The 26,163-nt window shown below is 58.5% G+C and overlaps 1 protein-coding gene and 1 long non-coding RNA gene across 2 annotated transcripts; one reads left to right on the top strand and one right to left on the bottom strand.

Moving 5' to 3' along the window:
• Positions 1-12,681: 12,681 nt before the first annotated feature.
• On the top strand, positions 12,682-20,780 carry LOC144678067 (vitamin K epoxide reductase complex subunit 1-like protein 1). Its single transcript, XM_078537990.1, has 3 exons — positions 12,682-12,881; positions 18,088-18,197; positions 19,905-20,780. The coding sequence occupies exons 1-3, from the start codon at positions 12,706-12,708 to the stop codon at positions 20,126-20,128; spliced, it is 510 nt and encodes a 169-aa protein (XP_078394116.1). The 5' UTR covers positions 12,682-12,705; the 3' UTR covers positions 20,129-20,780.
• Positions 20,781-23,415: 2,635 nt separating this feature from the next.
• Positions 23,416-25,185, bottom strand: LOC144678068 (uncharacterized). The gene is made up of 3 exons (XR_013575929.1): positions 25,077-25,185; positions 23,835-23,945; positions 23,416-23,647 (listed from the first exon to the last, which is right to left on the bottom strand). It is a non-coding gene; the product is annotated as an uncharacterized LOC144678068 (long non-coding RNA).
• Positions 25,186-26,163: the final 978 nt, after the last annotated feature.

Raw genomic sequence — 26,163 nt, 5'->3', positions numbered from 1 at the left:
GTGAGCAATTTTGGGCCCCGTATCTCAGGAAGGATGTGCTGGCCCTGGAGAGGGTCCAGAGGAGGTTCACGAGAACGATCCCAGGAATGAAAGGCTTAACATATGAGGAATGTTTGAGGACTCTGGGTCTATACTCGATGGAGTTTAGAAGGATGAGGGGGGATCCGATTGAAACTTACAGAATACTGAAAGGCCTGGATAGAGTGGACGTGGGGAAGATGTTTCCATTAGTAGGAGAGACTAGGACCCGAGGGCACAGCCTCAGAGTAAAGGGAAGACCTTTTAGAACAGAGATGATGAGAAACTTCTTTAGCCAGAGAGTGGTGAATCTATGGAATTCATTGCCACAGAAGGCTGTGGAGGCCAGGTCATTGAGTGTATTTAAGAGCGAGATAGATAGGTTCTTGATTGGTAAGGGGGTCAAAGGTTACGGGGAGAATGGGGTTGAGAAACTTATCAGCCATGGTTGAATGGGGAAGCAGACTCGATGGGCCGAATGGCCTAATTTCTGCTCCTCTGTCTTATGGTCTAAGAGAGAGAGAGAGAGTGTGGGGGGATGGGGGGGGGAAGAGAGAGAGAGAGAGAGAGGAGGGGGGGACGTGGGGAAGAGGGAGCGCGGGGGGACGGGGAGAGGGAGCGCGGGGGGACGGGGAGAGGAGCGCGGGGGGACGGGGAGAGGGAGCGCGGGGGGACGGGGAGAGGGAGCGCGGGGGACGGGGAGAGGGAGCGCGGGGGACGGGGAGAGGGAGCGCGGGGGGACGGGGAGAGGGAGCGCGGGGGGACGGGGAGAGGGAGCGCGGGGGGACGGGGAGAGGGAGCGCGGGGGGACGGGAGAGGGAGCGCGGGGGGACGGGGGAGAGGGGCGCGGGGGGACGGGGAGAGGGAGCGCGGGGGGACGGGGAGAGGGAGCGCGGGGGGACGGGGAGAGGGAGCGCGGGGGGACGGGGAGAGGGAGCGCGGGGGGACGGGGAGAGGGAGCGCGGGGGGACGGGGAGAGGGAGCGCGGGGGGACGGGGAGAGGGAGCGCGGGGGGACGGGGAGAGGGAGCGCGGGGGGACGGGGAGAGGGAGCGCGGGGGGACGGGGAGAGGGAGCGCGGGGGGACGGGGAGAGGGAGCGCGGGGGGACGGGGAGAGGGAGCGCGGGGGGACGGGGAGAGGGAGCGCGGGGGGACGGGGAGAGGGAGCGCGGGGGGACGGGGAGAGGGAGCGCGGGGGGACGGGGAGAGGGAGCGCGGGGGGACGGGGGGGAGGCGGGGGGACGGGGGGAGGGGAGCGCGGGGGACGGGAGAGGGAGCGCGGGGGGACGGGGAGAGGGAGCGCGGGGGGACGGGGAGAGGGAGCGCGGGGGGACGGGGAGAGGGAGCGCGGGGGACGGGGACAGAGAGAGCGGGGGGACGGGGCAGAGAGAGCGCGGGGGGACGGGGAGAGGGAGCGCGGGGGGACGGGGAGAGGGAGCGCGGGGGGACGGGGAGAGGGAGCGCGGGGGGACGGGGAGAGGGAGCGCGGGGGGACGGGGAGGGAGCGCGGGGGACGGGGAGAGGGAGCGCGGGGGGACGGGGAGAGGGAGCGCGGGGGGACGGGGAGAGGGAGCGCGGGGGGACGGGGAGAGGGAGCGCGGGGGGACGGGGAGAGGGAGCGCGGGGGGACGGGGAGAGGGAGCGCGGGGGGACGGGGAGAGGGAGCGCGGGGGGACGGGGAGAGGGAGCGCGGGGGGACGGGGAGAGGGAGCGCGGGGGGACGGGGAGAGGGAGCGCGGGGGGACGGGGAGAGGGAGCGCGGGGGGACGGGGAGAGGGAGCGCGGGGGGACGGGGAGAGGGAGCGCGGGGGGACGGGGAGAGGGAGCGCGGGGGGACGGGGAGAGGGAGCGCGGGGGGACGGGGAGAGGGAGCGCGGGGGGACGGGGAGAGGGAGAGCGGGGGGACGGGGAGAGGGAGCGCGGGGGGACGGGGAGAGGGAGAGCGGGGGGACGGGGAGAGGGAGCGCGGGGGGACGGGGAGAGGGAGCGCGGGGGGACGGGGAGAGGGAGCGCGGGGGGACGGGGAGAGGGAGCGCGGGGGGACGGGGAGAGGGAGCGCGGGGGGACGGGGAGAGGGAGCGCGGGGGGACGGGGAGAGGGAGCGCGGGGGACGGGGAGAGGGAGCGCGGGGGGACGGGGAGAGGGAGCGCGGGGGGACGGGGAGAGGGAGCGCGGGGGGACGGGGAGAGGGAGCGCGGGGGGACGGGGAGAGGGAGCGCGGGGGGACGGGGAGAGGGAGCGCGGGGGGACGGGGAGAGAGAGCGCGGGGGGACGGGGAGAGGGAGCGCGGGGGGACGGGGAGAGAGAGAGCGCGGGGGGACGGGGAGAGGGAGCGCGGGGGGACGGGGAGAGGGAGCGCGGGGGGACGGGGAGAGGGAGCGCGGGGGGACGGGGAGAGGGAGCGCGGGGGGACGGGGAGAGGGAGCGCGGGGGGACGGGGAGAGGGAGCGCGGGGGGACGGGGAGAGGGAGCGCGGGGGGACGGGGAGAGGGAGCGCGGGGGGACGGGGAGAGGGAGCGCGGGGGGACGGGGAAGAGGGAGCGCGGGGGGACGGGGACAGAGAGAGCGGGGGGGACGGGGACAGAGAGAGCGGGGGGGACGGGGACAGAGAGAGCGGGGGGACGGGGACAGAGAGAGCGGGGGGACGGGGACAGAGAGAGCGGGGGGACGGGGGGGGACAGAGAGAGCGGGGGACGGGGGGAAGAAAGAGAGAGCGGGGGGACGGGGGGAAGAAAGAGAGAGCGGGGGGGACGGGGGGAAGAAAGAGAGAGCGGGGGGACGGGGGGAAGAAAGAGAGAGCGGGGGGACGGGGTGAAGAGAGAGAGCGGGGGGACGGGGTGAAGAAAGAGAGCGGGGGGACGGGGTGAAGAGAGAGAGCGGGGGGACGGGGTGAAGAGAGAGAGCGGGGGGACGGGGTGAAGAGAGAGAGCGGGGGGACGGGGTGAAGAGAGAGAGCGGGGGGACGGGGTGAAGAGAGAGAGCGGGGGGGCGGGGTGAGAGAGCAGGGGGACGGGGTGAAGAGAGAGAGAGTGGGGGGACAGGGAAGAGAGAGACCGAGCGGGGGGACGGGGACGGGTGAAGAGAGAGAGAGAGAGAGAGAGAGAGAGTGGGGGCATGGGGGGGAAGAGAGAGAGAGAGAGAGAGGGGACTGGGCAGAGAGAGAGAGGGGGGGGCGACAGGGGGGATGAGAGGGTGGACGGGGCAGAGAGAGAGAGAGTGGGGGGGCGGACGGGGGTGAAAAGAGAGAGCGGGGGACGGGGTGAAGAGAGAGAGAGAGCGGGGGGACGGGGTGAAGAGAGAGAGAGCGGGAGAGAGTGAGGGGACGGGAGTAAGAGAGAGAGAGTGGGGGGACGGGGTAAGAGAGAGAGTGAGCGGGGGCATGGGAGGGAAGAGAGAGAGAGCAGGAGGACAGGGAAGAGAGAGAGCGAGCGGGGGGACGGGGACAGGGGAAGAGAGAGAGAGAGAGTGCGAGGGGACGGTGGTAAGAGAGAGAGAGTGGGGGCATGGGGGGGAAAGAGAGAGAGAGAGAGAGGGGACGGGGCAGAGAGAGAGAGGGGGGCGACAGGGGGGATGAGAGAGAGGGGGGACGGGGCAGAGACAGAGAGAGAGAGTGGGGGGGGCGGACGGAGGGGGGAAGAGAGAGAGACGGTGGGGCGGATATGGGAGAGAGAGAGAGAGTGGGGGGGGAGAGAGAGAGAGAGAGAGAGAGAGAGAGTGGAGGACGGGGCAGAAAGAGAGAGAGAGTGGGGGGACAGGGGGGGAAGAGAGAGAGAGGGGGGGACGGGGGGGAAGAGAAGAGAGAGAGAGAGAGAGAGGGGGTGGATGGACGGAGAGGGGTACGGGGAAGAGAGAGAGAGAGAGAGGTGGGGATGGGGGAGGGAGAGAGCGGACGGAGAGAGAGAGGGGGGATGGACAGAGGAGTGCAGAGGGCTGGGTGGAAGGCAGTGAGAGCTGGAAGAAGTGTTTTTCCCCACACACCTTGGTCTCCATGTTAATAGATCCAGGCATGTGCCTCCACCCCTGCCCATCAAACCCTCCCACCTTGGCCCAGTGCCCACCTGTTTGCCTTTGGCGAGCAGATGACACCACACCGTAGGCACCAGTGCCAATGGTCTCGATGATTTCGTACTCGTCGCCCACATCGAAAGTCACGTCCATCGAGCGGGCCTTCAGGAAGGCCAGGTTCTTGGCTGTGGCAGCCCGGCTACGAGCAGCCTCCATCTTGGAACGTTCCTCCTCGCTGCTTTCATCTGCCATTGCGACGGTTCCTGAGGAGACAGAGAGGGAGAGAGAGAGTGTAAGAGTGAGAGAATAAGAGTCAACGAGAGGGAAACAGAGAGAGGTAGAGAAGGTACAATAACAAAACGATGCAGGGTATCCAGCGACAGTGCGGCGCTCCCTCAGTACTGACCCTCCGACAGTGCGGCGCTCCCTCAGTACTGACCCTCCGACAGTGCGGCGCTCCCTCAGTACTGACCCTCCGACAGTGCGGCGCTCCCTCAGTACTGACCCTCCGACAGTGCGGCGCTCCCTCAGTACTGACCCTCCGACAGTGCGGCTCTCCCTCAGCACTGACCCTCCGACAGTGCGGTGCTCCCTCAGTACTGACCCTCCGACAGTGCGGCGCTCCCTCAGTACTGACCCTCCGACAGTGCGGCGCTCCCTCAGTACTGACCCTCCGACAGTGCGGCGCTCCCTCAGTACTGACCCTCCGACAGTGCGGCGCTCCCTCAGTACTGACCCTCCGACAGTGCGGCGCTCCCTCAGTACTGACCCTCCAACAGTGCGGCACTCCCTCAGCACCGACCCTCCGACAGTGCGACGCTCCCTCAGCACCGACCCCAGACAGTGCGGCACTCCCTCAGTACCGACCCCAGACAGTACGGCACTCCCTCAGTACTGACCCCAGACAGTGTGGCGCTCCCTCAGTACTGACCCCAGACAGTGCGGCGCTCCCTCAGTACTGACCCTCCGACAGTGCGGCGCTCCCTCAGTACTGACCCTCCGACAGTGCGGCACTCCCTCAGTACTGACCCCAGACAGTGCGACGATCCCTCAGTACTGACCTTCCGACAGTACGGCGCTCCCTCAGTACTGACCCTCCGACAGTGCGGCGCTCCCTCAGTACCGACCCTCCGACAGTGCGGCGCTCCCTCAGTACTGACCCTCCGACAGTGCGGCGCTCCCTCTGTACTGACCCTCCGACAGTGCGGCGCTCCCTCAGCACTGACCCTCCGACAGTGCGGCACTCCCTCAGTACTGACCCCAGACAGTGCGACGATCCCTCAGTACTGACCCTCCGACAGTGCGGCACTCCCTCAGTACTGACCCCAGACAGTGCGACGATCCCTCAGCACTGACCCTCCGACAGTGCGGCGCTCCCTCAGCACTGACCCTCCCTCAGCGCCGACCCTCCAACAGCGCGGCGCTCCCTCAGTGCTGGCTGTCTGGACACGTCGTCTACTCCACCCAAGTTGATCCGACGGGAGTTTTGCCCGCACTTGTTCGACGGTGATGCCTCGCTGAGGCGCAGACATCCCAGAGAAAAAGCCCGTTACCAGCAGGAGGTGTTCAAGATGAGCAAATGCAACTGTGGGCCGGGTCAGGGGAAATTACGACGGGGAGCGGGGAAATGGCAGAGATGTTGTCGAGTCTTTTCCTCCTGCACGCATCAGGACAATCGCAAGAATACCAATGTCAGGGGAAACAACTACTTTGTGAGGAGAGAGTGCTGATTGGTTGGCAAGTGGACTCTGATTGGTGGGGGGCGTTGCTATGGAGAATGCACCAGTTGATGGTGACAGACAGTTAACTGCCAAGCATTGTTTGAACTTTAAACCTGGCAGCTTGATTCTGCTTGGTTTAGGCATTGCCCTGAGGAATGAACCAGCGAATGGCTGTCACTTATATTGTTTAAGTGCAACAGGCTCAGTGTGTGTACATGTTCTGTCTGCAAAGAACAGGGCCCCGTGTATTAATATATGTAGCTCCCAGCCCGGCCGAAAGCGCCAACCTGTGAGGCCGACCGACAATCTTAAATTGGCGGACAGCATACTTTTTGGCACACTGAGGATTATTCAGCAAATGCTGTCCAATCTCAGAGTCAGCTCGCTCTACCGTAGGAGACATCGAAAACACTCCGGAAGCAACAGGGAAACCCAGATTGGGGAACGGCGGGAGATCAGAATAAGCAATCGGGGGACTGAGTGACGACAAGACCCATGGGCTCGATCATCTGCACCGTAGAGTTTTAAAGGGGGCAGTTTGCAGAGATAGCTAGAAACACTAGCTTCGAATTTCCAGGATCCTCTAGATACGAGAACAAGGGTTGAAAGGAAACAAATGTCATCCCATAATTTAAGAAAGGAGGGGGGAGGGAAAATGGGGGATATAACTATCAGGATGGATAAGGGGGAACCAGTAGATGTGGTGTCCTTTGATCTTTGAAAAGCATTTGATGAGGTGCCACGAGACGATGACATAAAATGAGAGGTCGTGTATTAGCACGGATTGAGGGTCGGTTAATGGGCAGCAAATAGAGAGATGGGGTAAAGGGGGCATTTTCAAGTGGGCGGGCTTTAGCTTGTGGGGTATCACAGGGATCAGTGCTGGGGCCTCAGCTACTTAAATCTCTATAAATTACTCAGGCGGATAGACGCTGAGAAGGGAGGTGCATTGCCACATCTTTCCGACTTGCCGTCGCCAGGACAAACACGAGAATGCCAAATTTCAAAGGCTGACGAGAAGGTGCACAACGGGAGAAAAGAGTGGGCTGATCGGCCAAGGCGTTGGCCACAGAGAGGGCAACCGGGAGCTCCCGGCTCCCCAAGCTCCCAGTCAATTCGAAAATTCGGCCTGCGCAGGGTTTCTTTTGTTTGCAGAGGATGGGTCCCTGAATTATGAATGTTCGTCGCTTCGAGCACGTATAAATGAGCTGCGCGACGAGCTCGTCTGATTACCTTAAAGTGGCTGTTAGTGTTGCTTTCAGCGCACTCGGGGTTCTTCAGCAAGTGCTGTCCAATCGCGGAATCACACCTCGCAGTCGACGTTTTGTTTTGGGGGTTTTTTTTCTCTCTCACGAGCGCGTGTACGGACAACCGGACGGACATGGCTGTTTGATCCGATTGGCCGATCGTTAGGACGCATGGCCTCGGCGCCTGGCGTCGCACCGGCACCGGATTTCCTGCCGACGCCATCCAGGTTTGCCGACGATGTGAAGTTTGGTGCGGCAAAGCAAAGCGGGACGGAGCCCGCCGAGAGGGCGTCGGTAGGTTGGGTGAGCAGTGAAGAACACGGCCGACGGCGCAGTACGTGGGAACGCGCAAGGTTATCCAGTTTGGTCGTTAAAAAGGGATATTCCCTGCAGATGGTCGGGGACTGGGAAAGGGGTTTGCATCCAGAAAGTTAACATGAAGGTACAGCCAGCAATCAGAAAGGTAAATGGCCTGTTGGCCTTGACAAAGGGATTGGAGTGTAAAAGGTGAAGTCTCTGTACAATCGTACAGGGGAGTACTCCACACAGATTTGGTCTCTTTACCCAAGAAAGGACAACCTTGCCCTTGAGGGAGTGGAAAGAAGGTTCACAAGGCTGGTTCCGGAGATGAGAGGGATGAGGAGAGTTGGGTTGATATTCCCCGGAGTTTAACGAGAGGTTGAATGCAGCGAAACGTGAGGTGATGCATTCTGGCAGGAAGTAGGTGGGGCAGACGCTGGAAATCTGAATTAAACACAGAAAATGCTGGAACATTCCGGGCAGCATCCGTGGAGAGAGAAACAAGGGTTCACGTTTCGAGTCTGTCGGACTCCTCTTCAGAGCTAAAGGGGAACAGAAACGTGATGGATTTTATACTGTTTAAGAGGGGGGGGTGGAGCAAGATAGGAGGTCAGGTCCTGTGGGAGCTCAGGACACAAGGCAAAGGGAGCGTTAATGGTGGTGTTAAAGACTAAAGAAAGTGTTGATAGAGGCGTAAAGGTAAGATAGCAGAGTGTGTAAATAGCAGAGCAAGGGTCAGCGCTCTGCGAAAGCACAACATGGAAACAAGTGACAGATGGGAGGGGGTTTGGAGAAAGAGGACAAAAAAATGTTAAAATAAACGAAACAAAATTAAAAAAATATTAAAAAATTAATACACACAAAAAAAAGTTGGATCGAAAAGGGGTAAAGATGGAGGAGAGAGTTCACGGTCTGAAGTTGTTGAACTCAATGTTAAGTCCGGAAGGCTGTAAAGTGCCTAGTCGGAAGATGAGGTGCTGTTCCTCCAGTTTGCGTTGAGCTTCACTGGAACAATGCAGCAAGGCCAAGGACGGACATGTGGGCATGAGAGCAGGGTGGGGTGTTGAAATGGCAAGCGACAGGGAGGTCTGGGTCATGCTTGCGGACAGACCGGAGGTATTCCGCAAAGCGGTCACCCAGTCTGCGTCTGGTCTCTCCAATGTAGAGGAGACGGCATTGGGAGAGCAGCAGATGCAGTAAAACGAAATGGGTGCAGCAGTAGAGGGAGCTGGGGGTATTTGTGAATAAATCATTGAAGGTGGCAGGACAGGTTGAGAGAGCGGTTAATAAAGCAGACAGTATCCTGGGCTTTATTAATAGGGGCATTGAGTACAAGATCAAGTTAAACTTATATAAGACACTAGTTCAACCTCAGCTGCAGTATTGTGTCCAGTTCTGGGCACTGCACTTTAGGCTTTGGAGAGAGTGCAGAAGAGGTTTACGAGAACGATTCCAGGGATGAGGAACTTCAGTGACGTGGATAGATTGGGAAAGTTGGGACTCTCTCCCTTGGAGAAGAGACGGCGGTGATGAGATTTGATCGAGGTGTTCTTAATCACGAGGGATCTGGGACAGAGCAGATAGGGAGAAACTGTTCCCATTGGCGGAAGGATGGAGAAGCAGAGGGACCCAGATTGAAGGCGATGGGTAAAAGGAGCGACGGAGACACGAGGAGAAACTTTTTCACGCAGCGAGGGTTCAGGATCTGGAATGCGCTGCCCGAGAGTGTGGGGGAAGCGGGGTCAATCGAGGCTTTCAAGAGGGAAATGGGATGATTATTCGAAAGGAAACAATGTGCAGGGTTACGGGGAGAAGGCAGGAGAACGGCATGAGGTGAAATGCTGAGATGAGCAGAAATTTCTTCACCCAGTGGGTTGTGAATCTTTGAAAGTCTCTGAGGTTGTGCTTGGCTGTCGATTGTATTTAAGGCTGAGATGGGCAGGTTTCTTGATCTCAAAGGGCTCCAAGGGATGTTCATGGAGGGTCAGATAGAGGAATCCCCTGCCTTTGATTTACCTGTGCCTCACTCCACTCGGCTACCAATGACTGGCTAATGCCCATTTAGCCTGCACCATTTAACTCCCAGTGTCAGGCTGATGACCCTTTAACCCCCCTCCCCCAACGATTAGCTGATGTTTCCATTGTCCCCCTCAATGATTGGCTAATGCTCCCATTGCCCCCCAATGATTGGCTAATGCTCCCATTGCCCCCCAATGATTGGCTAATGCTCCCATTGCCCCCCAATGATTGGCTAATGCTCCCATTGCCCCCCAATGATTGGCTAATGCTCCCATTGCCCCCCAATGATTGGCTGATGACTCCCTTGTTTCCCCCCCCCCCCAAGTGATTGGCTGATGGTCCCATTGATTTCCCACCCCCCGAATGATTGGCTGATGGTCCCATTGTCCCCCACGATGATTGGCTAATGATTCTGTTATTCCACCACCCCTAATCATTGGCTGATGGTCCCATTGTTCCACTCCCTATGATTGGCTGCTAGTCCCATTATTCCCTCCCAGTGATTGGCTCATGGTCCCATTGTTCCCCCCCAACCAATGATTGGCTATTGACGCCATTGTATCCCCACTGATTGGCTAATTACTCTATTCTCTCCCCCCCTCTATGATTAGCTGATGGTGCCATTGTCCCCCCCAATGATTGCCTGATGACTCTATTATCTCCCCCTCCACCCATGATTGGCTGATTGTCCCACTGCCACCTCAAGGATTGGCTAATAACTCTATTATCTCTTCCCCCCAGTGATTGGCTAATGACACCATTGTTTCCCCCCCCACCCCTTCAATGACTGGCTAATGACTATTATCTCACCACCCCCCCCAATGATTGGCTGATGGTCCCGCTATCCTTCCAATGATTGGCTAATAGCTCAATTATCTCCTCCCCCCCATGATTGGGTTGGTGGTGCCATTGTCCTCCCAATGATTGGCTAACGACTCCACTTTCCCCCCAGTGATTGGCTAACGACCCCATTGTCCCCCCCACCCAGTGATTGGCTAACGATCCCATTGTCCCCCCAGTTATTGGCTAACGACCCCATTGTGCCCCCAGTGATTGGCTAATGACGCTATTATCTCCCCCCTCACCCGACATTGTTTTCCCTCGGCGTCGCTTACCCGTCTCCCGTGGACACATAGAGAAAGAGGCGGGCCCGCTAGCTTCTTGCTTCCCTCCTTCAGTGCCCCAGCGCCGCTCCCTCCGCCGCCATCATTGTTTGGATAAAGCGGCTCAACTTACCAACCGGCTCCGCCTCCTTCCCGCCCCCAGTCTGACTGACGGCGCCCTCGGCCCAATCAAAGCGCACGGCCGGCCGACGCCGACCTATGGGCGGAGGCAAAGGGGCGGGGCTGGCGGGCTGTCCAACCGCCTGCCTGGCGTTCTGGAGGCTGACCAATGATCGGCGACGCCCCCCCCCCCCTTCGTCCGTTATGTAAATGAGAAGGGGCGGGAGCTGGTGACATCGTTTGAAGGCAGAGGGGCGGTGTTAACAATCATGATGGACGGGCGGAATATCCAATCGGAGACCAGGTACCGGAAAAACGGGCCAATGGCCTTCGACACCGCCCCCGTTCTGGGATGCGCGTGACAGGACCAGTCCTATTGGAGAAACCATCCGACCAATCGCAGGTAGCGCGGCGGTGACGCTAGACAATAGCTGGGCGGTTCTTCTGAAGGAAGCGGGACCTGACGTCAGCCTTTAACAGACAGGCGTATTAGCCAATCGGACGCATGGGAACCCGGACGCTAACCAATGGCCTGTGGGCAACTAAAATAAGGGAGGGCGGGGCCTCGGGTTCCAGCAAAGCCCTGAGTTGAACGCCTTGGTAACCGAAAAAGAATTATTCATGCAGACTTTTAAAAACCGTTTCTTTATGTTGATTTTCTGGTTCGGGTCAAAATTTAATTCAAGGTTGGAAAATCTTAAAAAAAATTAGGTTCGATTTTCAGCTGGCCTGTTAGACGCGCAGGGTGTTGTGGGGGTTGTAGTATCTTCCGGCGCCATTTCCCTCACGCCAAACTGCGTGGACGACAACCCCCAGAATGCCATTGGCTCCAGGCCAGCGCATGCGCACCGATTCACCGGGCGGGGAGGATGCTCAACCATGTGCATGTCAATAATCACGTCACGGGGCGACCAGTGGGGCTTTGGGAGTTGTAGTTCCTCTCCCGCCATTACACCTACTGGTTACCATCAGGGGAACTACATGCCCCAGAATCCTTGGCTTCTACTCAAAGGGGCATGGAGGATGAAGGCAAGGAGGTTATGATGGACTTGTAATAAAAAAACAATCCTGGCTCGGCCTCAGCTGGAGTATTGCGTCTACTCCTGGGCACCGCACTTTAGGAAGGGTGCGAAGGCATTGGAGAGAGTGCGGGAAAGATTCACGAGAATGGTTCCAGGGACGAGGAACTTCAGTGACGTGGATCGATGGGAGAAGTTGGGACTGTTCTCCTCGGAGAAGAGAAGGTCGAGAGGAGATTTGATCGAGATGTTCAAAATCGTGAGGGGGTCTGGGGCAGAGTGGATCAGGAGAAACTGTTCCCAATGGGGGAAGGATCGAGAAGCAGAGGGACACGGATCGAAGGCGATCAGTAAAAGGAGCGACGGAGAAACGAGGAGAAACTTTTTCCTCGCAGCGAGGGGTTAGGATCTGAAATGTGCTGCCGGAGAGTGTGGGGGAGGGAGGGTCAATCGAGGGGTTAGGATCTGGAATGTGCTGCTGGAGAGTGTGGGGGAGGCGGGGTCAAATCGAGGCTTTCAAGGAGGAATTGGATTATTATCCTTCCCACTCGCATGCACATTATCTTAAATTGAAGATATTCGGCCGAGCTCGTAATGTGGTGTGCTTTACGCTCGCTCGAAGCGGCATACGTTCACATGGCGGGTGAGACCGTTCCCTGCAAAGGAAAGCGACATGCTCAAAACCTGCGACTTTTTGGATATCGCCGGGGAGTTGACTTGCCAACAGATCAGCATGCGTTTTCTCCTGTAATTATAAACCTTGGTGATCCTTTGAAATTTGGTGTTCTTGGGTTTGTCCTGATTTTTGGGGGTGGGGGGGGCGAGATGAAATTTGGCATTCTTGGATTTTGTGCTGATGAGTGCGAGATGGGGAAAAAAAAACTCCCCACGGGGAGCTATGGCCATTCTGTGAGTCAGGAGCCGGGGCAACATCCTTCTGGGATGATCCCAAGTTTCACCTGTTGGACCCCCGCAATGGGCCCAAAATGGACTTGGGTGGGGTGGTTAATAGAAAAACTACATTTCCCAGAGGCTACTGCGCGGCGACGCCGCCGCTCGGCCAATGGATAGACACGTTGGGCGCTGACGTCATCACGCACGGCGCGCCATGACGTCGCCGCCTCCCCCTGCCGCTTAGTTACGGCTGGGCAAGATGGCGGCGGCGGCGCCGAGGTGGGAGACCTGGGTCCGCTGGCTGGCCTGTGGCCTGGGCCTGGTGCTGTCGGTCTACGCCTTCCACGTCGAGACCTCCAAGGAGCGGGACGCAACCTATCGGGCCATGTGCGACCTCAGCGAGTCAATCAGCTGCTCCAAAGTCTTCACCTCCCGGTAAAGCGGGGTGGGTTCATTGGGTTTGAAAGGTGGAGGCGGGCGCAGAGGTCACCCCTCACTGGCCCGCACGTCTATCCGTCAAGGCAGCCCTTTCTCCGATTGGCTCGTTCGGCTGCCCATCGGTACCGAACCACCCGCCCTCAGCTCTCATTGGCCCACGCGCTCTCCCGTCAGGCCCGTCCTGCCCCCTTGGCCCCCTCATTGGTCCGCAACTTCACTTGGCTCTGTTCCGCTGCTTGACCGCCCACACGGCGCTCCAATTGGCCCGCCCGTCAAGCCGGTCCTGTGAATCGCGCGCGCCTATTGGTCCGCTCGCCCGTCGGTCAACCGCGTTCCGCCGGCCGTGCGCTGCCATTGGTCCGCATGCGCCACGTGGCCGTCCGCGGCCTCCCGCGCCCCCGTTGGTTCGCTGACCCGCCCGTCAGCCGTATCCCGCCCACCTTTCGATGCGCCCCTTGCCTTGCACGCCGGCACCCGCCACGTCAACGAACCCGCCCCTCCTCCTCCCTTCACGCGCCCTCTGCTGTTGTCCACGTGTGCCCTCGCACACCCGATTGGACATTGGACCTGCCTGTCAAGCGGCCGCTTCCTCTGATTGGACAGCCGGCACGCACTCCCACCCAACCCGAATCAAGGGGATTCAGCCACGTCGCCTTACACCAGCCCCGCCCCCTTCAACCTGGCTTGAGGTAACTGGCGCATAAAAAGCTCTATTTTAACTCAAAATATTTTTCCCTCCTTCCATCCTTATATTTTAAAAAGAATAAGCTGCATGGTTTCAAGATAAATGTCATTTTAATTTTTTTTTGACGTACAGCCTTGCAAATGCTGGTGTAATCTAAAAATGAAATTTCATTTATATATAGCCTTTTGCCACCTCAGGATTTCCTTGGCGCTCGGCAGCCAGTGATGCACTCTCCAGGATGTGGCGGAGACCGCACCCACGGGAAGGCGATGCCCATTTAGCGCACAGCAAGCTCCCACAGACGCCAGCGATTCGGTCGGGCAGAATTCCATTCTGCTCCCCCACCGCTTCTTCGGTTGTGGCCCAGGGGTGTTTACAACCCGCCTGAGAAGGCAGGGCATGGGGTTTAAAGCACAGGCAAAACATGGCGCCTATGACAGCCCGGCACTCCCTCAGTACTGACCCTCCGACAGTGCGGCACTCCCTCAGCACTGACCCTCCGACAGTGCTGCACTCCCTCAGTACTGACCCTCCGACAGTGCGGCGCTCCCTCAGCGCTGACCCTCCGACAGTGCGGCGCTCCCTCAGCGCTGACCCTCCGACAGTGCGGCGCTCCCTCAGCGCTGACCCTCCGACAGCGCGGCGCTCCCTCAGCGCTGACCCTCCGACAGCGCGGCGCTCCCTCAGCGCTGACCCTCCGACAGCGCGGCGCTCCCTCAGCGCTGACCCTCCGACAGCGCGGCACTCCCTCAGCGCTGACCCTCCGACAGCGCGGCGCTCCCTCAGCGCTGACCCTCCGACAGCGCGGCGCTCCCTCAGCGCTGACCCTCCGACAGCGCGGCGCTCCCTCAGCACTGACCCTCCGACAGTGCGGTGGTCACTCCTACCAAAACCTTGAGACATCATGGAATCTGAGCTCAGTGTTGGAGACATCCAGAGCCAGCCCCTCCTGACTGTATGCGACAGTCCTGTCACCTCTGGTGGCTGTGCCCTGCCAGTGGTACAGGTCATTCCCAGGGATACTGATAGCCCATCCTGGGACATTGGCTGTCAGCTCCGATCCTGTGAGGGTCACTATGTTAGAGCGGCAAGACCTCACCGTTGCCCAGCCGTTTTCTGACCTCCCCTCCCCTCACCACCACCTCAGTCAATAGGTTGACGCGCCGACCCGAGTGGGAAATGAGACACCGGACAAGAGGCGGTGATCGATGCCGTGAAATTTATTCACGTGATTCACAAAGCAATGGGTCAGGGGGCTGGATTAAAGTTAGCTACGTCGGAGCCTTGGCCGGGGTCACCAATCCCCCCCGTTGCACTGATTGATTCCGGCTCCAGCCCGCAGTTGTCATTTTAGCAGCTCCCACCATAGTTGGCACATCTTTCTCCCTCTCTATCTCTATTTCTCTCGCACCCTTTCTCTCTCCTCAGTCTCCCTCTCTCTTTCCTACTCTCTGTCTGTCTCTGTCGCTCCCTCCCTCCTCTCTGTTCGCTCTCTCCTCTCTCTCCTCTCTCCCTCCTTCTCACTGTCCTCCTCTTCCCCTCCTCCTCTCTCTCATCCCCTTCCCTCTCCATCTCTGTCTTTGTGTTTCTCTCTCACTCCCTTTCAGCCTCTCTGTCTGCTTCTCTCCCTCTGTCTCTCTCTCTCCCTCACCCCCTCTCTCTCTCTCCCTCCCTCCCTCTTCCCCCTCTCTGTCTCCTTCTCTGCCTTCCCCTCTGTTTCCCTTGCTCTCTGTCTCTCTCTCTCTCCTGTCTCATTCTCTCCCTCCCTCTCACAAAATTGCACAGTGCAGAAGAGGCCCTTCAGCCCATCGAGTCAGCACTGACACCTGAGAAATACCTGACCTACCTACCATAGTTGGCACATCCTCTCTGTTACGCTCTCTCTCCTCCCCTTGCCTCTCTCATTCTCTCCCCTCTGTCTCCTCCTCTCTCTCTCTCTCACTCATTCTTTCCCTCCCTCTCTCTCTCTCTTGTTCTATCTGTCTCTCTCCCTCCCCATCTCTTTGCCTCTCCCTCCCCCTCCCTGGCGATCAGAAATCATTGGGATCGCTTGCCCTGAGGTGAGGTACTGGGCCTCAACTCCCTCCTGGGCTGGCTTTGAGCACCCGCATCAATCCTCAGAATTACTTGCAGCGATGGGCGCTGGGAGCTTGGCTTTGTTTGGAAGCCTGCTGCCTCTATGAAGAACAGAACCAGGGAGCGGGCGGAGCTGTGTGGTTGAACAGACTGGGGAGGTGGGGGCTTGGGGGTGGAGAGGAGCGAGCTTGTCAGGGCAGTCAGGAGATTGTAGCCGCAAGACCTCTGGCCACTACACGTCTCGTCGGGGGTAGGGGTGGGGTGGGGGATGTGGGGGGGCGTGAATGCGTGCGATGGTCCCAGTTCACCTGCTTGCGCCGAGGTTTACGGGAATGGTTTCAGGAACTGGAGGGCAGTGTTTAATGGGCGTCTCCCGGCCTGGAGTGGCGGTGGAGTTCTGCAGGTGGCGGGACCCTCGCTCCTCCTGAGGGCGCGTAGTTTTGAAATGTTACGGGCGATCCAAAGCCTGGCAACGTGGTGAGGAGGACAGTGTAGAGCTAACGGGTCGGCGGGGTGGGTGGGCGGACAAGTGGCAGATGCAGTTCAGTATGGGGAAATGTGAACGTGGAGACACAGTAGAAGATAAAGGGTACAGTTTCTAAAGGTGGGGCAGAAACTGAAGGTCCTGGGGGTATATGAGGACTTGAGTACAGGAGCAAGGGCGTCTTACCGCAGCTGTACAGGGGCCTTGGTGAGACCACATCTGGAGTAGTGTGTGCAGTTTTGGTCTCCTTGCCTAAGGAAGGATATACTTGCCGTAGAGGGAGCGCAGCGACTGATTCCTGGGATGGCGGGATGGTCGTGTGAGGAGAGATCGGGCCGACCAGGCCAGTATCCGCTGGAGTTTAGATGAACGAGAAGGGGGGATCTCACTGAAACATATAAAATTCTGACAGGGATGGACAGACTGGACGCCGGGGTGATGTTCCCTCTGGCTGGGGGGGGTCTAGAACAAGGGGTCACAGTCTCGGGATACGGGGTAGACCATTTAAGACTGAGACGAGGAGAAACTTCTTCACTCAGAGGGTGGTGCACCTGTGGAATTCTCTAACACAGAGGGCTGTGGAGGGCAAGTCACGGAATAGATTCAAGAAGGAAATAGACAGATTTCTGGGCTCTAAAGGTGTCAAGGGGTATGGAGAGAGAGCGGGAGTACGGCGTTGAGATAGAGGATCAGCCATGATCATATTGAATGGTGGAGCAGGCTCGAAGGGCCGAATGGCCGCCTCCTATTTTCTATACGTGTATAAATCATTGAAGTTGGCAGGACAGGGTGGGAGAGTTGTTAATAAGGTATATGTTATCCTGGGCTTTATTTTAACATGGGCGTAGAGTACAAGAGCAAGGAGGTTATGTTGAACTTATCTAAGACACTAGTTCAGCCTCAGCCGGAGAATTGTGTCCAGTTCTGGGCTCCGCACTTTAGGAAGGATGTGAGGGAATTAGAGAGAGAGAGAGAGAGAGAGTGAGGAAAAGATTCACGACAATGGTTCCAGGGATGAGGAACTTCAGTGACGTGGATAGATTGGAGAAGTTGGGACTGTTCTCCTCGGAGAAGAGAAGGTCGAGAGGAGATTTGATCGAGATGTTCAAAATCACGAGGGGGTCTGGGAGAGAGTGGATGAGGAGAAACTGTTCCCATTTGGGGAAGGATGGAGAAGCAGAGGGACACGGATTGAAGGCGATGGGTAAAAGGAGCGACGGAGACACGAGGAGAAACTTTTTCACACAGCGAGGGGTTAGGATCTGGAACACGCTGCCTGAGAGTGTGGGGGAGGGAGGGTCAATCGAGGGGTTAGGGTCCGGAACGCGCTGCCTGAGAGTGTGGGGGAGGGAGGGTCAATCGAGGGGTTAGGGTCCGGAACGCGCTGCCTGAGAGTGTGGGGGAGGGAGGGTCAATCGAGGGGTTAGGGTCCGGAACGCGCTGCCTGAGAGTGTGGGGGAGGGAGGGTCAATCGAGGGGTTAGGATCTGGAACGCGCTGCCTGAGAGTGTGGGGGAGGGAGGGTCAATCGAGGGGTTCGAGAGGGAATGGGATTGTTACCGGGAAAGGAGGAATGGGCAGGGGAAAGGGGGAGAAGGCGGGGGGAGTGGAACGAGGCGAGTTGCTCTTGAAAAAGGGCCAGCACAGGCTCGACGGGCTGAACAGCACCCCTCTGCGCTGTAACCTGTTCCGCGACGGCCTGCCCAGGTTAACACAGATCAGGTCTGGGTGTGTGCGGGCGCCCGGGAGAGCGAGTGGAACGTGAATCTTTTTGTTTCTTTTCCCCTCTGTGTCTGTCTCGGGGGATGCTGCCCATCGCTGACCGTCTCCCCGGTGGACCCTTGGTAAGGTGCTGGTGAGATGGCCGCTGCCGTGGTTCCTTTCAGGGCTTCGGGACGTGACGGAGAGCACGCCAAAGGAACCCTCCTCTTCGCCGGCTGACGGCTCTTTGTGTTGCAGGTGGGGCCGAGGTTTCGGGCTGCTGGGAGCCCTGGTGGGGCACGACAGTATCTTAAACCAGCCCAACAGCGTGTACGGACTCGTCTTCTACCTCCTCCAAGTTCTCCTGAGTAAGGAACGTCTTCTCTCCATTCTGCTTCTGTCAGACTTATTTGGGTGCAGGAGAGAGGTGGGCACTGAGGGAGAGGACGGAGAGACACCAGTCAGTGTACAGATATCTCCCTGAGAGAGAGGGGGCTGAGAGACACCAGTCAGTGTACAGATATCTCCCTGAGAGAGAGGGGACAGAGAGACACCAGTCAGTGTACAGATATCTCCCTGAGAGAGAGGGGACTGAGAGACACCAGTCAGTGTACAGATATCTCCCTGAGAGAGAGGGGACTGAGAGACACCAGTCAGTGTACAGATATCTCCCTGAGAGAGAGGGGACTGAGAGACACCAGTCAGTGTACAGATATCTCCCTGAGAGAGAGGGGACTGAGAGACACCAGTCAGTGTACAGATATCTCCCTGAGAGAGAGGTGACTGAGAGACACCAGTCAGTGTACAGATATCTCCCTGAGAGGGAGATGGGACTGAGAAACACCAGTCAGTGTACAGATATCTCCCTGAGAGAGAGGGGTCTGAGAGACACCAGTCAGTGTACAGATATCTCCCTGAGAGGGAGATGGGACTGAGAAACACCAGTCACTGTACAGATATCTCCCTGAGAGAGAGAGGGACTGAGAGACACCAGTCAGTGTACAGATATCTCCCTGAGAGAGAGAGGACTGAGAGACACCAGTCAGTGTACAGATATCTCCCTGAGAGAGAGGGACTGAGAGACACCAGTCAGTGTACAGATATCTCCCTGAGAGAGAGAGAGGGGACTGAGAGACACCAGTCAGTGTACAGATATCTCCCTGAGAGACAGGGGACGGAGAGACACCAGTCAGTGTACAGATATCTCCCTGAGAGAGAGAGGGACTGAGAGACACCAGTCAGTGTACAGATATCTCCCTGAGAGAGAGAGGGGACTGAGAGACACCAGTCTGTGTACAGATGTCTCCCTGAGAGAGAGGGACTGAGAGACACCAGTTAGTGTACAGATATCTCCCTGAGAGAGAGAGGTGACTGAGCGACACCAGTCAGTGTACAGATATCTCCCTGAGAGAGAGGGGACTGAGCGACACCAGTCAGTGTACAGATATCTCCCTGAGAGAGAGGGGACTGAGAGACACCAGTCAGTGTACAGATATCTCCCTGAGAGAGAGAGGGACTGAGTGACACCAGTCAGTGTACAGATATCTCACTGAGAGAGAGAGGGGACTGAGAGACACCAGTCAGTGTACAGATATCTCCCTGAGAGAGAGAGGGGACTGAGAGACACCAGTCAGTGTACAGATATCTCCCTGAGAGAGAGAGGGACTGAGTGACACCAGTCAGTGTACAGATATCTCACTGAGAGAGAGAGGGGACTGAGAGACACCAGTCAGTGTACAGATATCTCCCTGAGAGAGAGGGGACTGAGAGACACCAGTCAGTGTACAGATATCTCCCTGAGAGAGAGGGACTGAGAGGCACCAGTCAGTGTACAGATATCTCCCTGAGAGAGAGGGGACTGAGAGACACCAGTCAGTGTACAGATATCTCTCTGAGAGAGAGAGGGACTGAGAGACACCAGTCAGTGTGTAGATATCTCCCTAAGAGAGAGGGGCCTGAGAGACACCAGTCCGTGTACGAGTACCCTGTATTCTGTGCCTGTGTTTTGCTGGGTGCTGTCACTAACTCCTGCGTTTCTCTCCCCATGCCCCCCCCCCCACCCCCACCCCACCCAGGTTTGACAGAGAGCGCCATGGCGGCCATCGTCCTCGCTGCCTCCTCGGTTGTGTCGTTGGCGGGCTCGCTGTACCTCGCCTACGTGCTCTTCTTTGTCCTGCACGACTTCTGCCTCGTCTGTGTCACCACCTACGCCCTCAACTTGCTGCTGTTCGTCCTCAACTACAAGAGGCTGGTCCACCTCAATAGCAGCTGGCAACAAGAGAAGGGCAAGCAGGAGTGACCGAGCCCGGAGTCCCTTGCCGGATCTTAACCGCGGTTTGCCGGGGTGCGGGGAGGGGAGGAGTAATTGCAGGAGAGGCGGGGTAATCATGGGAGGGTGGATGATTGTGGGAGTGATTGTCGGGGTTGCGGGGGCGGGTCCTTGGGGGACTGGGTGGGAGCGATTGAGAGAGGGAGATCCCGCGGGCGTGATTGTGGGAGGGGTTGCCATGGGGTCCGGGGGGAGTGATTGAGGGAGGGGGTCCAGGGTGAGCGGCGAGTGGGGTGTGTCGGGGAAGGCCTGGCGTGGTGCAGGTGGTGGATCGCCCTTGACCGACTCGGGCAGGGAGTGACCGGGGTGGGGTGGTGGTGGTGGAGAGCCGGAAAGAGGGGCATGAACGAGAGTGACCAGGGGGTGGTGGGCGTCGGAGCCACGACAGGGAATGGAGCGAGCACGGGTGTTTCAGAGGGACCAGGGTTTGTGCGGCGGAGGGCATGTGCAGGCGAAAGCCAACCCAGAGTCATGCCCGAACGCCCCTTGCAACCCCATCTTGAACTAACGTCTGCTTTTGTCAAATCCTTTATGTGCCAAATGATCAGAAACTTAATCATTGTCCCGTAATAATATCATGATACATGTACACTGAGTGTATTAAAATATATATTTACATAAAGGCCCTTTTTTTGCCGTGTTCACTGCTGCTCGCAGGGGAGGAGGAGAAGGAGAAAACCCGCCCCCACAGCGCCACCATTGGCGGTAGGCCAGAACTGAGCCGTGACTGTTGACATTGAAAATTCCAGTTTTGACAGAGGAGTTCTGCAGTTGTGCAGCAGAGACTGAGAAGCCTGCAAAATACCGCAGCCTGACAACGAGGGGTAACCTTTACGTGCAGCCGCTGTGAACGAACGCACGCCCTGGACCTTCGTTTCCCCATGCACTCCAGAGACCTGTTATCCAGGCCAACACTTCCTGGTTGTCAGTACTGAGGGAGAGCCGCCCTGTCGGAGGGTCAGTACTGAGGAAGCGCCGCCCTGTCGCAGGGTCAGTACTGAGGGAAGGTCGCCCTGTCGGAGGGTCAGTGCTGAGGAAGCGCCGCCCTGTCGGAGGGTCAGTACTGAGGGAAGGCTGCCCTGTCGGAGGGTCAGCACTGAGGGAGCGCCGCACTGTGGGAGGGTAAGTGCTGAGGGAGCGCCGCACTGTCGGAGGGTCAGCCCTGAGGGAGCACCGCACTGTCGGAGGGTCAGTGCTGAGGGAGCACCGCACTGTCGGAGGGTCAGCACTGAGGGAGCGCCGCACTGTCGGAGGGTCAGTGCTGAGGGAGAGCCGCACTGTCGGAGGGTCAGCCCTGAGGGAGCGCCGCACTGTCGGAGGGTCAGTGCTGAGGGAGAGCCGCACTGTCGGAGGGTCAGCCCTGAGGGAGCGCCGCACTGTCGGAGGGTCAGTGCTGAGGGAGCGCCGCACTGTCGGAGGGTCAGTGCTGAGGGAGAGCCGCACTGTCGGAGGGTCAGCCCTGAGGGAGCGCCGCACTGTCGGAGGGTCAGCCCTAAGGGAGCGCCGCACAGTCGGAGGATCAGCCCTGAGGGAGCACCGCACAGTCGGAGGGTCAGCGCTGAGGGAACGCTGGAGGGCACATCTTTTGGATGAGATGTTAAACTGAGGGCATTGCTCTCGTGGGTTTATAGGACCCCCAGGGCCAGGACTTTCATGAAGGTTGGGGGGCAGTGTTGTGGGGGGTGATGGGGAAAGGTTTTGTGGGACCCAGCGAGTTGTTGTGATCTGGAAGGTTCTGTCTGAAAGGGCGACGGGAGCAGATTCAATAGGAACACTCAGAATGGGGGAATCGGAGAAACACTGGAAGGGGAAAAATTCACAGGCCGATTGGCGGGGGGTGGGGAAGAGACTGGATTTATTAAGAGCATTTCAGCCACAGGGCATCTCGGATGCTTTGCAGCCAACGAAAAGCAGCTGCGGGTTGCCGGAAACGCGGCAGGCAATTGGTGCACAGCAAGCTCCCACGAGCAACAGCGATGACCTCTTCTCTGGGAGGCCGGCTGAGAGGTAAATATTGGGCAGAACACCGGTCATAACTGCCCTTACTGTTCCTCAGGAAACAGCCGCTGCAGTCCCCGTGTGGTGTAGGTACACCCACGGCGCTGTTAGGAAGGGGGCTTCCGGGATTTGGGCCCAGCCACAGTGAAGGTACGGCCGATATATTCCCAAGTCGGGATGGTGAGGGGCTCGGAGGGGAACTTCCAGGTGGTGGTGTTCCCCGTGTGTCTGCTTCCCTTGTCCTTCTAGATGGTAGAGGTCGTGGGTTTGGGCGGCGCTGTCACCATGAGTCACGAGAAGTTAGTACACAGGTGCAGCAGGTGGTTGGGGAAGGCAGGCGGACTCTTGGTGTTTATTGCGTGAAAGTCAGGACGTATTGGGGGCCTTTACATCCTAGCTGTGACCGACTTGCTGGTTGTGGCAGTACCTACTCCGCCGTGTGAAATCTCACCCCGTAGTCCCAATTGGGCGCAGGCAGAGTTAACCAGAAGCCCCTCCCGTTAAAAGGGGGGCTCGGGGAGAGTGAGGACCCTCCCGTTAAAAGGGGGGCTCGGGGAGAGTGAGGACCCTCTTGTTAAAAAGGGGGGCTCGGGGAGAGTGAGGACCCTCTTGTTAAAAAGGGGGGCTCGGGGAGAGTGAGGACCCTCCCGTTAAAAGAGGGCTCAGGGAGAGTGAGGACCCTCTCGTTAAAAAGGGCTCGGGGAGAGTGAGGACCCTCTCGTTAAAAAGGGCTCGGGGAGAGTGAGGACCCTCCCGTTAAAAAGGGCTCGGGGAGAGTGAGGACCCTCCCGTTAAAAAGGGCTCGGGGAGAGTGAGGACCCTCCCGTTAAAAGGGGGCTCAGGGAGTAAGGACCCTCCCGTTAAAAGGGGGCTCAGGGAGAGTGAGGACCCTCCCGTTAAAAAGGGCTCGGGGAGAGTGAGGACCCTCCCGTTAAAAAGGGCTCGGGGAGAGTGAGGACCCTCCCGTTAAAAGAGGGCTCAGGGAGAGTGAGGACCCTCTCGTTAAAAAGGGGGGCTCGGGGAGAGTGAGGACCCTCTCGTTAAAAAGGGGGGCTCGGGGAGAGTGAGGGCCCTCCCGTTAAAAAGGGGGCTTGGCAATGTTTACGATCAGCACCCAGGCTCCCTCAGCTCTCAGTTCTACCCCCTTACCCCCCCCACTCTGCTCCGCCCGCCTCCCCCCCCCACAACCTCCCTGCCCTCCTCCCCGCACTCCCTGCACTCCCCGCACTCTCCCCACAGTCTTTCCACTCCCTTTCTTCGCTTGTTCCCTTTTGACGGTGCAGCAGCCTCTTGATTTTTCCGTGGTGGCTTTAGCGGCGGCAGCAGCAGCAGCAGTAGCAACTCCTCGCGCGCGTCTCTGCTCCCCGGGCCCAGGCTCGGGCCTCAGGCGGTGGCCGGGTCGGCAGAAGCGTCGATCGGGGACCCGCCGGGTCCATCGTCGTCGGCATCCTCCTCCAGCTTTTCCTTGTAGCTCCTCTTGAAGAATCCGGCCTGGCAAGAGACAGAGCAAATGAGATGGAGGGTGGGGTAGGTGGGGGTGGGGGGGAGTCAGAGCTGAGAGGAATCCCCTCCCTTCAACCCGTCGGCTCCCACCCCCGGCGCTGAGGCTGGCTATCCCGGCATATCTCCCCCCACCCCCAGACCCACTCTCCCTCCACGCACCCTGGTGCCCACCTACCTTATAAAGGATTCCAGCCACGACAGCCAGCAAGACCAAGCCTCCGATGGAACTCCCTACGATGATGGGCAGCATGTTCGGTATTTCTACAATCTCGACCCTCGTAGCGACCTGGAACGGAAGAGAAAAGACGTCACGATAAGCAAGGGAGGGTGGACCTTTCCCCGCTCTGCCCCCACCCCCCCCCTCCACGATCTCAGCTGGTCGGCCGCCGGAACCCTCGTCCGCGCCTTCGTTCCCTCCGGGCTCGACTACCGCTCGCCCACACCCGACCCTCCGTAAGCTTTGCCTCGTCTGAAGCTCTGCTGCCCCCGCCATGTCCGAACTCGCACCGAGTCCCCTTCACCACCCCCCCCCACCTGCGCTCGCTGACCCCACACCGGCTCCCGATCCGGCAACGCCTCCATTTTCACATTCTCACCCTCGTTTTCAAATCCCTCCTTGGCCCTCACCCCCCCTCCCTCCCTATCTCTGTAACCTCCTCCAGCCCCCTACACCCCTCCCTATCTCTGTAACCTCCTCCAGCCCCTACAACTCTCCCAATCTCTGTAACCTCCTCCAGCCCCTACACCCCTCCCTATCTCTGTAACCTTCTCCAGCCCCAACAAGACTCCCTATCTCTGTAACCTCCTCCAGCCCCTACAACCCTCCGTATCTCTGTACTCTCCTCCAGCCCCTACACCCCTCCCTATCTCTGTAACCTCCTCCAGCCCCCTACAACCCTCCCTATCTCAGTAACCTCCTCCAGCCCCTACAACACTCCCTATCTCTGTAACCTCCTCCAGCCCCTACTCCCCTCCCTATCTCTGTAACCTCCTCCAGCCCCCTACAACACTCCCTATCTCAGTAACCTCCTCCAGCCCCTACAACACTCCCTATCTCAGTAACCTCCTCCAGCCCCCTACAACCCTCCCTATCTCAGTAACCTCCTCCAGCCCCTACAACACTCCCTATCTCTGTAACCTCCTCCAGCCCCTACAACCCTCCCTATCTCTGTAACCTCCTCCAGCCCCTACAACCCTCCCTATCTCTGTAACCTCCTCCAGCTCCCTACAACCCTCCCTATCTCTGTAACCTCCTCCAGCCCCTACAACCCTCCCTATCTCTGTAACCTCCTCCAGCCCCTACAACCCTCCCTATCTCTGTAGCCTCCTCCAGCCCCTACCACCCTCCAGCGTTTGGTCGACTGTCCAAGTGGATGGGGGAAGAGAGGGAGCTGCGGATGGACGAGGGATCACTCACTATGGCTTGTTGGAAGCTGTTGGTGGCTTGAGAGACATGAATATACTTGTTCTCATCGTAGCCGACTGCTGCATGAGTCACGAGTCTCACCTCCTGGGCACGGACCTGCATCGCAAAAAAAACATTGCTTTGTGACCCTGCTGCATCAATGATCCTGAAAAAGCCTCTCTTGTGGCACCCTATCCAATGCCTTCTGCCAACCCCTATACTTCACATCCCACGCATGTGTCAACCCTTTGCGATCTGTGTTTATGACTTGGGTGAAGGGACCGAGTGTCACGTGGGGAAAATGTCCACTTTGACAGGAAGAATACAAAAGCAGGATATTATTCAAATATATAAGCTGCAGAACTCTGAGGTGCGGAGGGATCTGGGTGTCCTGGTACATGAATCAGGAAAAGTTGGTGTGCAGATGCAGCAAGTGATTGGGGAAGGCAAGTGAAATGTTGTCCTTTATTGCGAGGGGGGATGGAGTATAAAGGTCGGGGAGTCTCGCTCCGACTGTACAGGGTGTTGGTGAGACCGCACCTGGAGCACTGGGGACAGTTTTGGTCTCCTGACTTAAGGAGGGACAGACTCACACTGGAGGCCGTTCAGAGAAGGTTCACTCGGCCGATTCCTGGGATGAAGGGGGTTTGTCTTGTGAGGAGAGGTTGAGCAGGTTGGGCCCTGTACCCATTGGAGTTTAGAAGAATGAGAGGCGATCTTATCGAGACAGATAAGATTCTGAGGGGGAGTTCGACAGGGGGGGATGCTGAGAGGATGTTTCCCCCTCATGGGGAAACAGTTTCAGAATGAGGGGTCTCCCATTGAAGACGGAGATGAGGAGGAATTTCTTCTCTCAGAGGGCGGTCAGTCTGTGGGATTCTCTCCCCCAAGAGAGCAGTGGAGGCCGGGGCGTTGGATATATTCAAGGATGAGTTAGACGGATTTCTGATCGACGAGGAAGTTGAGGGTTATGTGGGGGACAGACAGGAAAGTGGAGTTAAGGCCACAATCAGTTCAGTCGTGATCTTTATCAAATGGTGCAGCAGGCTTAAGGGGCCGAATGGCCTACTCCTGCTTCTGATTTGTATGTTTTTATGTT

The sequence above is a fragment of the Cetorhinus maximus genome, unplaced genomic scaffold (genome assembly GCF_964194155.1).
Source record: "Cetorhinus maximus unplaced genomic scaffold, sCetMax3.hap1.1 HAP1_SCAFFOLD_3541, whole genome shotgun sequence".
Taxonomy (NCBI): Eukaryota; Metazoa; Chordata; class Chondrichthyes; order Lamniformes; family Cetorhinidae; genus Cetorhinus; species Cetorhinus maximus.
Note: the sequence above shows the minus strand (reverse complement) of the source record. Positions and strands in the feature narration are given on the sequence as shown.

Excerpts from the sequence above, each read along its gene's own strand:
- LOC144678067 (XM_078537990.1), top strand. The coding sequence starts at position 12,706 with ATGGCGGCGGCGGCGCCGAGGTGGGAGACCTGGGTCCGCTGGCTGGCC. Across the intron at positions 12,882-18,087 it reads TCCAAAGTCTTCACCTCCCG|GTGGGGCCGAGGTTTCGGGC; the intron begins GTAAAGCGGGGT and ends TTTGTGTTGCAG. Across the intron at positions 18,198-19,904 it reads CCTCCTCCAAGTTCTCCTGA|GTTTGACAGAGAGCGCCATG; the intron begins GTAAGGAACGTC and ends CACCCCACCCAG.